The 16,623-nt window shown below is 39.3% G+C and overlaps 2 protein-coding genes across 3 annotated transcripts in view; one reads left to right on the top strand and one right to left on the bottom strand.

Annotated features, from left to right (window-relative positions):
- crlf3 (cytokine receptor-like factor 3) overlaps window positions 1-9,058 on the top strand; it is a 21,461-nt gene extending 12,403 nt beyond the window's left edge. Inside the window, exons 4-9 of the mRNA XM_058768598.1 lie at window positions 1,679-1,766; window positions 4,285-4,462; window positions 4,548-4,770; window positions 5,085-5,223; window positions 5,467-5,579; window positions 6,529-9,058. Coding sequence (XP_058624581.1) covers window positions 1,679-1,766; window positions 4,285-4,462; window positions 4,548-4,770; window positions 5,085-5,223; window positions 5,467-5,579; window positions 6,529-6,797 — 1,010 coding nt within the window. The 3' untranslated portion in view covers window positions 6,798-9,058. The remainder of the gene's footprint in view (window positions 1-1,678; window positions 1,767-4,284; window positions 4,463-4,547; window positions 4,771-5,084; window positions 5,224-5,466; window positions 5,580-6,528) is intronic.
- suz12a (SUZ12 polycomb repressive complex 2 subunit a) lies at window positions 8,061-16,623 on the bottom strand. 2 transcript variants are annotated; one of them, XM_058768595.1, is made up of 16 exons: window positions 15,997-16,622; window positions 15,352-15,398; window positions 15,151-15,215; window positions 14,898-14,966; window positions 14,762-14,811; window positions 14,582-14,667; window positions 13,523-13,742; window positions 13,315-13,417; window positions 13,113-13,218; window positions 12,824-13,004; window positions 12,609-12,697; window positions 12,177-12,320; window positions 11,769-11,926; window positions 11,039-11,237; window positions 10,072-10,151; window positions 8,061-9,860 (listed from the first exon to the last, which is right to left on the bottom strand). In XM_058768595.1, exons 1-16 carry the CDS (start codon window positions 16,169-16,171, stop codon window positions 9,578-9,580), a joined length of 2,055 nt encoding a protein of 684 aa, XP_058624578.1. In that variant the 5' UTR covers window positions 16,172-16,622; the 3' UTR covers window positions 8,061-9,577. The 2 variants fall into 2 exon arrangements, with proteins under 2 accessions (XP_058624578.1, XP_058624579.1); XM_058768596.1 differs by having other exon boundaries at window positions 9,718-9,964; window positions 15,997-16,623.

The raw sequence follows: 16,623 nt of genomic DNA, 5'->3' as shown, positions 1-16,623 counted from the left end.
CACGGAGGTAAGAGAAAAAGAAAATGCCTTCTAAAGTTTTCTGAAGAGAGTTCCCTTCAGATACTCATTCATATTAACCCCCTGCCCCCAATGCATTATTTATATTTTTCTTCCTATATTTCGAGCATTGTGAACAGTGATCTTGTGCTGCCTTCTACAGTATTTTCTCTCTTTGGGTCCGTGTTCCATGAATATGTAACGGTATCCACGGTATAGCAAAATCCATATCATGGCTCAGCGTAATTCCGGTAGTCACAGGGGACTACCGGAAAGGGATCGTTCACCCAAAAATAAAAATTTGATGTTTATCTACTTACCCCCAGGGCATCCAAGATGTAGGTGACTTTGTTTCTTCAGTAGAACACAAAGATTTTTAACTCAAACCGTTGCAGTCTGTCAGTCCTATAATGCAAGTCAATGGGCACACAATCTTTAGTAAAAAAAACATGCACAGACAAATCCAAATTAAATCCTGCGGCTCGTGACGATACATTGATGTCTTAAGACATGAAACGATCGGTTTGTGCGTGGAACTTAACAATATTTTTATCATTTTTTTCCTCTAATACACGCAAGCGCCGGAAGCGATCTGTCGCGCGTATACGTCACTCATTGTTTACACAGTGCACAGAGATTGTGGGTATGACGTCTAATCAAAATGGTAATTACTTGCGCTTATCCTGATTGTTCAAACCGACTTAAACCTAAAAGATTATGTTTGCTTGCGCGAACTCATCCGGGAGTGTTGACTTGTCACATATTCCCAACTTCTGAGCCTGCTCGCTTGAAGTTAACTAACTACGCCAGAGCACATACAGACATCACGCACCGGATGCCGTGCACGTGCTCAGGGCAGTTGGACATAGTGGTGTATTAGAGGTAAAAAAATGATAAAAATACTGTTCAGTTTCTCGCACAAACCGATTGTTTCGTCTCTTAGGACATCAATGTATCGTCACGAGCCGCAGGGTTTAATTTTGATTTGTCTGTGCATTTTTTTTTTTTACTCTCAAAGATTGTGTGCCCATTGACTTACATTATATGACTGACAGACTGCAACGGTTTGAGTTAAAAATCTTTGTTTGTGTTCTACTGAAGAAACAAAGTCACCTACATCTTGGATGCCCTGGGGGTAAGCAGATAAACATAAAATTTTTATTTTTGGGTGAACTATCCCTTTAATACCGGTATAGCGCCCACCCCTTAGGCACACCTGTGCAATAATCATGTTGTCTAATCAGCATCTTGGTATGCCACACCTGTGAGGTGCATGGACTATCTCGGCAAAGGAGAAGTGCTCACTAACACAGATTTGTGAACAATATTTGAGAGAAATAGGCCTTTTGTGTACATAGAAGAAGTCTTAGATCTTTGAGTTCAGCTCATGAAAAATGGGGGCAAAAACAAAAGTGTTGCGTTTATAATTTTGTTCAGTGTATACACACACACACACACACACACACACACACGTTTTGCTGTAGGTTTTTGCTGAGCCCTGCCATTTGGATAATTGCCAGCTATTAAATTGTTAGCTGTTTAACACAAACAGTGCTAAAACCATACAACATCTTGGTTGCTGTAATTTCCTATAGAGCTCATTTGATTATATTTGCTACTGTTTGATTTTTACTGCCCCTAACATTCAGTTATAAATGTAATAACATGACTGTCCCCTCAGGGGAGGCTGCCATCCGCTGTGGCATAAATGAGAAGGAGGACAAGCTGGGCAGCTTCACTAAGAAAGCCCTGCAGATCCAGTTGGACAGGTGAGGAGCTCACAGACTCATTCACTTAACAAACCTCAACTGGGCCAGTGAACGGAGAAGAGGTTGATATCACACTGTCACTCTCAATTCATGTCTAGAAACACTGAATACATGGAGAACACAGAAAGCAAAGCCTTCTTTTCCTGAAGTTCAGAAAACATTATTCACATAATTACTAAAGCACTCATTTAAAAAAAAATCATGTCAACTAACCTTTACTAATGCCTGGTTTTCTGACTCATCGATTTCGTGACACATCTGCTCAAAAAGTTTCACGGAAAGATGGCAACCGTACCAGCAGGGGTGTGCTGAATCACCCAAGCTTAGCTTTATAAAACCATGCTGCCTTAGCTATGATTCATTTTACATAATTAAAATGCACCCCAGGATCAAGTTTTAACATGCCCACAGTCATTACAGCAATAATTATGGCATTGTGGATGCCATTTAAAAAATAACTTTTGTATTTTAAAATAAACACTTTTGAAAGATATTTAATTTGAAAGTGTTTTAGACTTTTTGAAAGTGCTTTAGAATGATCCTTCTTGATCTTTAATACTCATTTTGTCAATTAAGCCTCATTATAAGAGAACAAATACAACAGGGAGTAATAATGACTCATCCCTCAGTTTGTGAAAAAGAATGAGAAACGTGTTCACGGTAACAAAACACTGCAGTTTTTTCATCTACCGCTTTAAATGCTCAAGCGCTTTAAAGTCAGGTGGATTTTGATTGGCTGTCATTGCTTTTATAGTTTGTCATATTCCCTCTTCACGTAGAATGAAGAAACTTTACAGTTTTTGTTATAGTTATCATCCTTTGTGTGAACAGGCCTTAAACTCTCCTTTAAGTCTAAAGGAGGATCTTTGTGTTTGGATAGTTTTAAATGTTAATGTGTTAGCATGAGACCAGTGTGATACCTTGCATGCTGACTTTGTCTGCAAGAAAATTATGTTCAGATTTGTTTTAATAATTTTTACAATAACTTTTGCATAATATCCACAAAGGAACTTGAATTAAGATTTATTAAATGGGGCAATTCATTAAATGGGGCAAATCATGAATAAGTTGTTTAATCTGAATTCATAGATTTTGGGAAAATACACGCTACACATTTCTGGTTTTAAACTCCATGAATATTACCTAAAATAGCCAACAATAAAATTAAATTAGAACAGAATAATACATATTTAAAAATAATGAAAAAATTAATAGAGCTTTGCACTTGACATACAGGAAGAAAAAAAAAGTCAACTGTGTGCACAATTTACTAATTCATTCCCTCATTTTAAGTAAACCGTGCACTCGATATAATCATTTGTTCCTTCGTTTTAAATAAATTGTGCCCTCAATATAATAATTTGTTCCAAAAAATTTAAATTTTTATTAAAATCACTGGACTGTAAAAAGCTTAAGACGTTTCGGTGTCTATCCAAACACCTTCATCAGTTGTAAAAACAGGAAGTAACTCTGGCAAATATGACCAGATATGATCACATGATTGTTACCTCTTTTTAAATAAATTGTGTGCTTGATATAATTTGTGCTCTCATTTTAAGTGAATTGTGTGCACACTGGACAGAGATACTTTAATTGGGTTTTATTTTGAGTTGGTTATACACACATTCTCAAAAGCTTGCAGCATTGCATGGATCATTTTAAGTGAAAAGCATCTACATCAGTTTATGAGAATGGAGACAGGAAACGGTACGAATTATTATGTCTTGCACACGATTTACGCAAAGCGAGAGAACGAACTAGTAAATTGTAGGGATGTAGCGGTATTATCAATATCGTGGTATCGCGATATCATCGTGGTCACATGACGATATGAAACGATAGGTCTTTCGGGCAAAAAGTGTAGTTTTAAAAATACATTTACATTTCTGATTCTAACATAAAAGGTCTTTAAAGTTGTGTTTTGGGACATTATGCTTTGGCACAGTATCTGTCAAACTAAAATTGAAAGCACAATATGGCTTAAGGCACTTGATGCTGTGTTTTCCACACCTCAAAACCGCTCAGCTCACGGCGGATGCAGTGAACTCGTTTATTGCATGTGCTGTGAGTTTAGCGTGCGTTTGGGAACGCAATGGCCACCAGTTATGCTTTATTTTCACGGCAGATAATTACAGCATTTCACTTTAAAATGCACAAAATAAAAAATTTTCCCCAAGTCTTCATTTCTCTTTCTTTAGTTTTTTTAAATATCGCAATAAATATTGCACCGTGGACTTCATATTAAAATATTATCATACCGTGAGATTTTGACAACATTACATCCCTAGTAAATTGCGCGCATGATTTTACTTTTTTTTTTGTTTGTTTTTTTCTTCCCCTGCATGTCATGTGCAGGGCTCCGTAAAAAATAAATGAAATGAATTTTAAAAATTTGTCAGCATGTTTTGTGATACTTTATTCAAACTTGGTTACTTCATGTGCCTTGCAGAGTGATTTCCCTAAGATTTATGTATAGTCACAAACAGATACAGTATTAGTAAAAACATGTTGTCGTCAGTCTGCCCGAGGTACCTGCGCTGGTGGACGTGCCGTGTCTGTCTGCGCAGCTGGACGACTCTTTGCTGCATATGTTTCGTACACACGTGGCTCGGCACGCCAGCGTGGCCTCTCATCCGCCCGTCCAGATTGAGGAGCTGGTGGAGAGACCGGGCGGTGTGCTGGTGCGCTGGTGTAAGGTGAGTCTGGACTCCCCTGTTCAAGTCCATCAGACATTCTCAGCGCCACATGGCCCTTTTGGTAATGCCTGCTGTTTGCGTGTAGGTGGACGATGACTTCGCCCCGCAGGACTACCGGTTGCAGTACCGTCGTGGTAACTCTTCTCAGTATGAGGACGCGTACATTGGAAAAGACACCGAGTTCCTGGTGCTCCAGCTTGACCCGCACATCGACCACCTGTTTCGTGTGTGCGCCAGAGGAGAGGGCCGAACCGAATGGAGCCCGTGGAGCATCCCGCAGACCGGCTACACCACACTTGCACCCCACGGTACAGACTGAAGGAAACCTAGCATTCTCTAATGTTACACTGGGTTTCTTAAAGGGATAGTTCACCCAAAAATGAAAATTCTGTCAATTACTCAGCCTCAAGTAGTAGTTTTGGACGTCAGTGGGGACCAGTTTGGTTACCCACATTCTTCAAAATATCTTCTTCTATGTTCAACAGAAGAAGGAAATTCATACAGGTTTGGAACTACTTGAGGGTGAGTAAATGATGTACGAATTTCTGTGGAAATGCCTCATAAAGCACCTCCATGGAATGTGAACGTGTTTCATGAATGTTGTTTTATTGTGCATTGACAGAATGGCTTCCAGGCGTGGATGGTTACATTTTGAGCAGTAGGAAGAACATCGCTATGCGCAATGACTCATCGCCTGGTCACGGGGGTGTTCTGTACTCCAACTCCCCCTCGTACTTCTGTGGCCAGACCCTCACCTTCAAGTACATCAGCATTTTTATTCTTCCACATAATCTCATAGCAAATCAAATGTGGGCTATATGAAAGTGGGACACTATAAATAGGCTAAGATCATATTACACATATAGCAATTAATTTATTAAAAAACAACGGAGAGATGCAGAATCATCGCAAATAAAATTTTTACAGAAACAAATATCAGCATGCTTATCGTATGTCTCACTTGTTGTGTCTGATATTTGGCTTTGTCATTTGTTTGTTTGCAGGATCACAGCTGCTGGACAGACAGATAAGCGTGACAGTTTGGGTGTGTGTGCAGACAACAGAACTGACACAGATTCACTGCAGAGGGATCAGGCTGTCTGCATCTCCACTAACGGTATGAACAGGACAATATAGTTCAACTAACATAATATTTATACACCTTTTCAAGATGTTCAGTATATACATTATTGTTCGTATGTTTGGGGTTGGTTAGCATTTTTTCATGTTTTTGAAAAAGTCAAAAACTGCTCACCAAGGGTGCATTTATTGGATCAAAAATACAGTAAAAACAGCAATATTATAAAATAATTACAATTTAAAATAATTTTTTTTCTATTTGAATATATTTGTAAAAATTTTCTGCAGCCATTACTCCAGTCTTCATCAACGTGTAATATTTCAGTCAGTGCCGATAGCCTTGTGGGCAGCGCGCCGACATGTAACGCCGTTGCGCTACGGGCGTCCCGAGTTCGAAACCCAGCTCAAGGACCTTTCCCGTTCACGTTCCCATCCCCCCTCTTTCTCTCCAACTTCAAATCTATACTGTCCTATAGTAATAAAAGGCAAAAATGCCAAAAATAAAATCTGTGTGTGTGAGCATTTTTTTAGGATTCTTTGAAGAATAGAAACTTCAAAAGAACAGCATTTTTTTAATAGAAATCTTTTAATAACATTACAAATGATTATTTCTAGAAAATGAAACTTGGCTTGAAAATGGCTTGAAGTATTTTTCTTTGAGATGGGGGAAACATCATTTTGACTTTAAAATGTTTAATTAAAGAAAAAAAGGTATAGTAAAAATCTAGTAATAATCAAGGCTTAAATTCAACACTGTGTTAACAAAGTGAACACAAGCCAAAATTATATGTAATCAGTTCAATATTAGTACAGTAGGTAAGTATTAGTGCTTATTGCTAAAACAATTAAATAAACACTCGAGTTGTCTGGTAGATTTATGAGCAATGACTCAAATGAATCGTTTAAGTCATAATTTTAAAATGATTCACTGAAATGGATAGTTGAAGCTGATTAAAAGAAATTAACAGACTATTTCCATTTTCCAGGTGCCGTGTTTGTGAATGGAAAAGAGATGACCAACCAGCTACCAGCCATCACTGTTGGCTCTTCTGTGACCTTTGACATGGAAGTAGTCAACCTCTTTCCTGTGAGCAACAATAACAACCCCAGCGATGGTGGAAACTTTAAGCTGAGGGTGACGATTGGCTCAGGGAACAGGGAAGTGGTGTTTGATTGGCTGCTGGATCAGGTGGTGGACAGCCTTTTCTTTGGCTGCTCCTTCACGCACCCTGGATGGAAAGTGCTGGTGTTTTGATTATTGCTTGATGAAAGATCCAGTCTGCTGGAATTTAAGACCTCAAATTTCTTTAATGTTATCAACCTTCCCAAGTGCTTACAGTGTTCAAATGTCACATTTGCCCATTTTCTTATTATCAGCACCACATTTCACTGCAGAATAACATTAAAATTTGTTCTGAGGTATGATGCCAACCACTACTCTTTGACCTCATTACAGATGGACAGGTGTTGTGGTATTTGCATAACAGTAAATATTTGTAAAAGAGACTGTTACATGTTAGAGGAGTCTAATAAAGTTTTTAGCTGCAGGTGTGAAGTTGCAAAGCATGCTGGTCTGGTTTACCACATAAAAGAATCTACTGTGAAGCATTCAGATATCAAAGGCACTCAAAACTGCTCAAAAATGTAAGGAAAAAAAAACGCTTTATAACGAACGATGAAGCTGAATCTTTTACGCTCAGACAATCTTTTCTGCTTTTGAGTTTTCTCAAGTCAGAAGTGGAGAATGTATCGTTAGAACTTTTAGTCTGTTCAACCAGCTGAATGTCGTTTGATTTAGGACAGTAACATTTAGAGATGGCATATAACAACTAGTATTTAATTTGTGTTTGCCTGGTACTCTGTGTTCCCATTTAGAAAGTACTGTTTTTCATTTTTACATCACAGGGTAGAGTGTTTGTGTCGGCCTGTTCACAACTTCGGCAACATAATATTGATCAGTAGATACCAATATGTTTCCACAGAAATGTGATAATTCGCACTAAGCTTAAGTGTTGTGCCATTTTATGGTGATCTTTTTTTTTATGTTCATTTTTACAAGCATAACCTGTCTTACTGTACCACTCCATGTTTTTATCAGTTGGCTCACCTTACAGTAATGTTTCTAATGCGTTGGTTGGAGATTTCAGAGGAAAAGCATTTGACAAAATGAGAGAACAAGCACCCAATTCACATGTTCCTGAGATAAAAGAACATCAATTACAAGGTACTATGTAATTCCTCACTGCAGAAGAGAACATTTGTAACTCTACGCAGATTAATCTATGAAAGGTCTGATCTATAGGCCTGCTATATTTATAAAACTGTGACCGTTTAATGTATATTTACCTCATTTTGTCTGTGCCATTGCAGTACAGCTGTAAGAATACAACTGAACATTTAAACATTTGCGATTTAATAAATTGTTTGGAACAATTCGAAAAATTCTTGATTTTTTTTTTTGTTTTGTTAAAGTTTACTCAAAAGAAAAGCATTAAAGAAATCATCAACTTGTGAGGTATCAATTGTAAAACAAAAAAATCTTTATTTTAAATAAAGAGCAACCTCAAGCACGTTTCAGCATAATTCAGAAACTCAAGCAGGTTTCAATGTTCATATTCAAGATATAAATATCGTTTTTGACATTACTTTATATCAGTAATCCACATCTTGTTTAATTTGTTGCTGTATTGAGTGTTATGCAAAAATTTGCAATTAGACAACAGCTTCAGCCAGTTGACTAATTGATCTCCAATATTGACCAAAAACATTTAACTCAGTGCACAGTTGTAGCGAAATAAAGCAGTAATGATTCACAAACAGATCCCTTTCTTTTAAAATCAATGCATACAACAACAACAAAAAATAAAAATAAAACAACTATAAAGACTTACATTTCTGATTTGAAACCAACTACACAAACATTATAGCCATTTCACTTTGGTCTAAAATAATATTCCTTCTGGAATGCAGTCCCCTTCAGCAAAGCCATCATGTAATATCACTAAACTTATGTACACGTTACAACAGGTTTCCTCAGAAACACCTGAAAAATCAAACAAATGGGCACCATGAAGGACAAGTGGAAACGAGATAAACTGATGGACACACCAGAGCAAATGCACCATGATAAAACTAATGTATGGAACTGGACACAATATTGTGTGCAGTAAAGTGTCATTGAAATTATTCAAACAAGAATAAATGAAACCTTTTCACACTGATTTAGACCAAAAGTTCAAACCCTGCTTAGAGTCCATGTTTCCATGAGTAAGGCAAGTGTAAACATTTCTGCAAGGCTTCGCCACCCCACCGTGTTGTAGTACCCTGTTCCTCTGTGTGTGTTTTGCAAGGTCAGTGAAATTAAGGCTCTGATAAACTCTGCAGTGTAGACGCAGGTGGCCTGCGGCACTGATGCTCGTTCTTCAATCAGAGATTCAAAGAAAAAGAAAAACTCATTAGGAGTTTTCATGTGTGGTGCAACATTAAAGTGGATACTAAGGGAGAAAAAAAAAAAAACTTAGGATGAAAAACTCCACACACAAAATTATGAAAAGAAACTATACACAAGCAAAACTAAAATGTTAAAGTTTTCAGAATGAGTTCATAAACCCCTGTGAAAAATATGCAGTAAAAGCAAGTTTGTAGGAGCCATTTCCATCCATTAATAATCAAAATATATTAAAAAAAATCTTTCCATAGTCCTTTTAAAAACAGGCACCCAAAACAAGTGCTAAAAATGTACTAGAGCTACAGGGTTGTGTGGGAAGAGAAAAATCTGACTTGCTTGTACAGTCCATCATAAAGACTAATGGCATCTTCAAGTAATTTGAACCTAATAAAGAGTTGCTTTGAACTCTGATAACATCAGGCCAAAATCATGATCTGCAGAGTATGGGGCCATCGAACCACATAACCTGCTTCTAACTCGACATCAGCTTTAACCCTGTGAGTGAGCAGAATATGGTGGCTCTCAGATCCAGGGGGCGTCTCATGCCCGCTGACACTCAATTCAACGCAGAGTGTGAGGAGGAGGTTTCAGTGATTCTGGGTGTTGACTAAACTTGATACACTGGCTTCACCATCGCAGCTGGACCCACCATCAGCATCGTCTTGCATTTTAGATTGCTCCTGCCCGTCTTTTTGCCGTTTCAGGTGAGCCATGGCCTTATCTATGGTCACTGTATTTACTAAACCGAAGTCGTGCATGCTGACCAGATGGAGCAGAATGTTCCGGCAAAGATTCTTCTCGATGATGGTGGTGCTGTGCTGCTCCACAAACAACAAGCAGGCCTGATTCATTTGGTTGTCAGCTATCAATCTGCATGGAAAGAAAGAAGCGAATTACTGGCAGAAATGTGATCAAGCTCTGAGAGATAAACTCACGTAACATTGTAAGGTGATACGAGGAGAGTATCCAGGCCACTGTAATATACAGAACAAGGATTGCGTTTAACAGGAGAGGTTTGATTCAATACAACAAACTTTAAACAGAAAGGACCGGGGTGAAGTAGAAGAGAAAAACAACATACCCATGTTTCATTACATGCAGGTTCCACAATTTCATGACCTCTTTCTCTCCCTCATTGACATCCATGAATTCATCGATTTGCTAAGGGGTAGTGAAGATGATCAAAGTCATTTAAAATGGTAAATGCTACATAAAACATGTTTGCAATTTTAGATTTAGAGGGTGCTATAAACTAGGGATGCACCGAAATGAAAATGCTGGATGCACTAGGCCGAAAACAGAAACTACTTTGTAATAATTATTTATTATATTAATGAATAATATTCTCAATTTTACTGATACTAACTTAAAAACAAGCCAATAAAATAACCACACTTTTACTGAAAATATAATATTAAATATCAATATATATTTTAGTTCTACGCAACAGAATCAGATATATTATAAACTAATTATCCAAATAATGTATAGTTCTACAAAGCTATTATTATTATCATCATCAGAGCATGTGAGCAGAGCACATTGGGGAGCAGTGTTGCCAGTAGAACTCTACTACAGCACTGTAGCGCTACTGCAAACAGCAACAAGTAACACATAATGCATTGAAGTTTCCTGTCGTGCGTTATTTGAGCAGAATATTGAGTGGAGCGATGTGGCACTGCGCACCATATATATATATTTTTATTTATTTTTTTGGGGGGGCTCATATTTTCTGCTGTTTTTTCTATTCGGTGCATCCCTACTATAAACCTGCGGTCACTGAACAACAACGCAATTTTGCAGCTAAAAATCAACCCTTTATACTTTAACATTGATTTAATGCCAGATATGCTGTAACATCCTCCTCAGATGTGATTTGAACATGTGGTGTCAGTGGAAGCATATCATATTCAGTCTCGCACAGACTCACAAACGACACTCCATCTGTCTTGAGTTTTGATTTGTCATCTCGAGTCAATCTGAGCTAGTAAATGCTACTCTGTGTTAACAGAACCAAAGGGTTAATGATCTTATGATGGCTTCCTCACCATAACGGTCTTCTCTCTGAGCCATGCTGGATCCCTCTCGTCCTCACTGTCCACATCCATTTCCTGTGGTCGAAGCGGCATGCAGCTGTCGCTGTGGAAGTATAGGCGGTTGTGACCGCTGATGTACGTTCGCTGCTGCTCCTGTTCTCCATCCTCTGACTCCAGGAACTCAGAGAGGCTGGGTTTTGAGCGCTTGGGCCTGAGGAAACCAAAACATTGCGTATTAACACCAGATTCAAAATAAATGGATGCAAGATCTGTGACAGGCCTGGGTGGCATGACGGTATGTACTGTAGAAATGTTACAGACTTCAAATGTTTGAAAGGTAGTCAGTGTGGAATTCAACTGATACGGGGTAAAAGGTGCACATATTCACCAATTTACAATTGACCTCAAACACAGCCCATCCATTGAGATTTATAATGCACTACTGTTTTGAGTTTTATTTTTAACTCAACTGCTGTATAATATAAAGCAGCTGTTTTAGCACTGATGCCAGATGCATCGTTAATTTCTTATGAACAATTTGTTTTGGTTAGAATCCAAATAAAATAACTGATTAGTTAATGGGGGAAATAATGGCTAAGCAACATCCAACACACTTTCTGATTAAATTATAACTATATTGTGACACACAGAGACAAATTAACAGTGGAACTTTTTACTCGGATGCAATCATTTTTTAAATTGGATACTTTCAGTCTTTCTTTCACTTTCAACCCACACAGACCTGCAGACAAGGAAGTGTGTAACTGGAGTCCTCTTCACTGGGCCGTTACGGCTGAAGGCAAAGCCAGGCTGGCAGTGAATGTCCTGAGGGTTGCCCACATAAGAGCCGTCATAGCATTCATTAATCGACACATCTATCCTGGCTCCTTTAGGATGAGGCTGGGTGAGATAAAAATGACTTCATCACTATAAACATTTCTACCAAACACCAAAGTTGCTCTCCAAGTTGTCTGTCAGAACACTAATATTCAGTCATTTTTTCAAAGGTTATGAATGTTTAACCCAGCTCAACTAAAAGGCATTCACAGATCCGATTCCCACAAGTGTAAACACTGTGGCATTACATTTATTATGACTATGTAATCCACGTGGTCTGGTGACAGTTTCATAACCTTGAGATGTTTCTTACCACATAGTTGAAGATGAAGCGGCTGTGGGAGAGCTTGAGGTGCTTGAGGAGGCTGTAGAGCTTACGGCAGTTCAACGTGCACCAAGGACAGTGCAGGTCATCTCTGGCCTCCGTCTGCTGCCGTGTGTTATTGTTATACAGGAACTACAAAACAAGGGGATGGACACAAGAGACTGTGACCACACAGCAGCCCACCATATAAGACCAACAATGGGTCAGAGCAAAATGTCAAGGAAGGACTTATGGACTCCAGCACTTTCATGGTGATATGGCACAACAGAAAGATACTACAGAGGAAAGATGTAGAGAATCGCAGGAAACTCCCTGCCCTTTTGACAGTCAATTTAAAGGCCTGGGATCACTGATAAGTGCCGTGTTGTGTGTAGTGTGGTTTGGTATCGTTAGATAAATTTGCAGATGCATGTTACTCACCTGATAATAAACACGTAGTTTCTGACGAGGTTCAACATGAGTTTGTTCTCTTCTTACTGGTAGATCAGTGCCAACTGATTCATTAACAGCTGCAATCAATCAAACGTCATTGTTATGACCATTATCCTCAGTACTGCACACAAATTGTTATGCTTTAAAGACCAAAAAGTTAGTGATCTTCACTTGTAATCAATAACCAGCACTTGTGACCTTACCTACTGCCTGTGGCGGCTTCACATTGCTAGGCTTGCTGCTGTCTACTGTGCTGGATTCAGAATTGCGTGTGGCAAGCGGTTTGGCCACTGGGGCCGTTCCCCTGTCAGCCGTGTCATTGGTCCATCGCAAAGTGAACTGCAGCGTGGGTCCCTGGGAAAAGGTCTCGAAGGGAGGAAGCCACTGAAACACAGGGTAAAGATCACAAATAAAAGTCTGAAGACTACTTAACGACATACAAACATCTTGAATAGCCACATGCAGACTAATAAAACAACGCCTGCAACTGACCTTCCCATCTAGTATGGTTTCCCATGTTGCCCTTTTCTTGCCTACAGGACTCTCCTCGATCTCCTGCATGGAGACTTCATACTCGCCATCCAAAAGCTGGAGGCGTCTGTTGAAAGAACACAAAAATCAGTCTTAAACTGGACAAGCAAACAAAAAGCAATTAAACACTACAAGAACAAGCAGTTTAACCTAGAACATTTACCTATTTTTATCAAAAACTGTCATTTGCGCCACAAATGTAGTTTCTTCATCATCCTGATTAGAGCAGTATCTCTTCTTCCTGTTAGACAGCTCTTCCATAACATCTGAGAAGAAAACAAATTCTTGGTAAAAAAGCCTCATCAAAATGCGAAACTCACTCTGAGGTGCAAGACTATATCAAGCTATTTTAAAGACTCTGAAGCTCATACTAGTATCTCTGGTGGTCATGCCGTTGTGCTCTCTCCCCCCTGGACGAGACACTCTGAACAGAAGGGAGTAGGACTTCACCATGTGGCTGTTACTGGGTTCAAACTCTTGGCTGGGCACAATCAGCGTGGGGAAAGCTCCCAGCTTGGTCTGACTGCTGTCTGGGTTCAGAGGCACCTGCTTTTTACCTGTAGGCACTTGCTTTACTGGACAACTTACATCCTAGAAAAACAGAAATGAAACATGAGTTCAAAGCACCTGTTAGCTTAGAAGCCATATATATGCTAGTGTACTGCTAAAAGTTGACTGATGTTTACAACTTTTAAATCTTTAGCCCTTAGGTAGTCACATTAGTGAAATTTCTGTTAAATTTGGAGGCAAAAAGGGTCCAATGTCTACAGCGCAGAGCTGTTCAAACCAAGCAGCTTCAGTGTGCTGAATGTGTGTGATTGACTTAAACCCACTGAAAAACCTATGAGGGGAAATCTCTCCCCCTCACACAAAATTCCAGTTTGCATGGATTCCTATTGAAATGACTGGATTTTGCCCGAGAAAATTTGTTGAACAACAGTATGAGAGACTGCACCTTTTCTCTTCTGGGACCAAAAATCTTGATGACTTGTGCTACACTATGCTGAATTAAGTTCAATCAAATGCTCTTAACACAGACATGTCAACACAAGAGAAAAAACTCTTCTTGTCAAGCGATTTCACTGAGTTTTTAGTTGTGCAAGTTGGCAAGCATAAACACCCATTAAAAATTAACCTACAGTACAGACAGATATGGCCAAATATACTGTATCAAGACAAGGACAAGGTTTTTTGGCCCAGGAAGCTTGTTTTGTGAGGGGAAAAAGCCGATGATACACGGGGCAACTTTTTGAGCAATGTTGCTGTCAACGGGCAACCAGGTAAGACACAGGGCCCACGGCCAATCTAGATAGAAATTTATTATCCATTCTCAATGGGAAAGTGCTCAAGCAAAATTGCTCAAAAAGTTGCCCTGTGTATCATCAGCCTAAGAGATAATTTCGCTATTAATTTTTACGACAAAGTTTTACCTTTCTCTTCTTGTGGCAGACCTTGACAAGCAGTACTTCCACAGACACCGAGTTTTCTTCATTCTCTGAGTTCTGCAATGGCTTCTCTGATACATTGAACAACAAATCAGAATCACTATGCGATCAGAGCGTTATTTGTGTACGCTGAAAACAGTGTACATAAACCTAACGTTAGCTTACCAGTTTTATGAAAGAATCCAGTAAACGTGAGCTGCAGGTTTGACGCCATGCTGCAAGACAATACTGGAGTTAAAACTTCTGCGGTCATGTTCAGAAAAGGAGCGAGCGAAATAAATCTGGATCAAGAACATCTTACTTGTGAGATTCCTGATCCACTTTCGACTTCTCCACTTTGAACAGCAGGTCATTCACGCTAAAGCATTTTCTGAAATAATTCATTGAGATATGAACCTCTCATTCAATTTATATAACTACAACTACATCAGTCAGTTGCAGTGCATTTGTCAACATGCAAATTTTCTAACTATGAAGCCTGCACAAGGAAATGGAAGGTGTGGCTTTTTGACAAACAAAGAGATTTAGACATTAGGTGCATGCAATCGTTTTACCTTTTTGAACTTATTCTTGAGTTTCTGTGGGACATATATGTAAGAGACCTGTGCAGGAAGATTGGCTGAAAGAACAGGAAAAATAAAAGATCAACCAGTCAAGTCTATTGTTACGGCAGCCACGTACAGTTAGCCTACCAGGTTTCAACAAAAGTTCATGTCTAAATGAGAATGGCATGTCATTTCGTATGGTCTACTTACTGCTATAAGATTCCTTGTGCGAAGAAACCGGTATATTTGAGTTGGTTCTGTAAACAGAAATGCAGAGGTACCATGTACACCAATGTTGCCAATGACTCATGCCATGCAAATAACCAAAGAAACTACCACTTTTTCCCTTTTAAAAAAAAAAAATCATGCCAGCATCTATTAAATTAACCCCATTTTTTGAACAAATGACACTCTTACACAAGAAACAAGATGGCAGTTTTGGCAAGTCTTAGCTAGTGTAGAGAAACTGCAAGTGAGGATTTGAAGGGTTTTGTGTTGTTCATGCCCATTGCTCTTTTATGACAGTAAGTCCCCAATGTAATTGTAAAATACGTAAAAGCACCATAAAGCACGTGCCATCTCCTGATGCACGTGTCTAATTTTCATATAGGATGTGGCCTAGACAACTAATACGCGTCTAAATCCCTCTATAGTGAACAAACCGTGACATAACGACTTTTAACGTGAATTATCTAGCTTATTAAAGCATTTAGCGAACTACTGGACACAATTTCCCGACTAGTATTGTTGTTTAGCCCTCAAGCTAAGACTATGGGTGGGAAAGCAATCGGATACTGTTAAGTATGCTCGAAAAACAGCAATTTATTTCTAAAGTTGTAATCACGAGCGACTTACTCTCGAAGGCTTGCAGGAAGAGTTCATGGTCGGCTTGGACCTGCTCCATCTTGGGTCGCTTGACTGAAGTCATCACAACACCGGACGATACGTGAGCTCCTCCATTAGCCGCTTTGCTCGCGCCGCTGTTGGCATAAAACCCGTTTCCACCAGATCCGTGTTTTTGTGGAGCCATCCTAAAATAGCCTTCGCGGTCGAATGAGACGTTTGAGACGGAGCTCCAGTGGATTCAGCCGAGTCCTGGGCCCAAACAAAGGGAGAGCAGCCGAGACCGGTTCGCCCCCTCAACAAAATAACAGTTAACATAAACGCGTCGGCACTTCAGTTTGTTTTACAGACCGGATGGAATTCGCGACAACACAAATGTAACGTTACGTGAAGACGTAGAAAGAACGCAACGACGTCTCATCCGCGTGAAGAACCGAGCGCGTCGCGAACTCCTATCGGATCATGTGTAATTTGGATTCCACGCGATACTGACTGCAACAACAAAAAACACCGCGGCAGAAAATATGCGTGAAGATTAGCGGTCCGTTTACGATGATATCGCCGCTGTTTATTTATTAAGAATATACGAGTAAGCTCAGAAGCTTTGTGTCCTATGAGAAACAGCCTCAAGTCGAAAGT

Source organism: Onychostoma macrolepis, chromosome 03 (assembly GCF_012432095.1).
Source record: "Onychostoma macrolepis isolate SWU-2019 chromosome 03, ASM1243209v1, whole genome shotgun sequence".
Classification (NCBI taxonomy): domain Eukaryota; kingdom Metazoa; phylum Chordata; class Actinopteri; order Cypriniformes; family Cyprinidae; genus Onychostoma; species Onychostoma macrolepis.
Note: the sequence above shows the minus strand (reverse complement) of the source record. Positions and strands in the feature narration are given on the sequence as shown.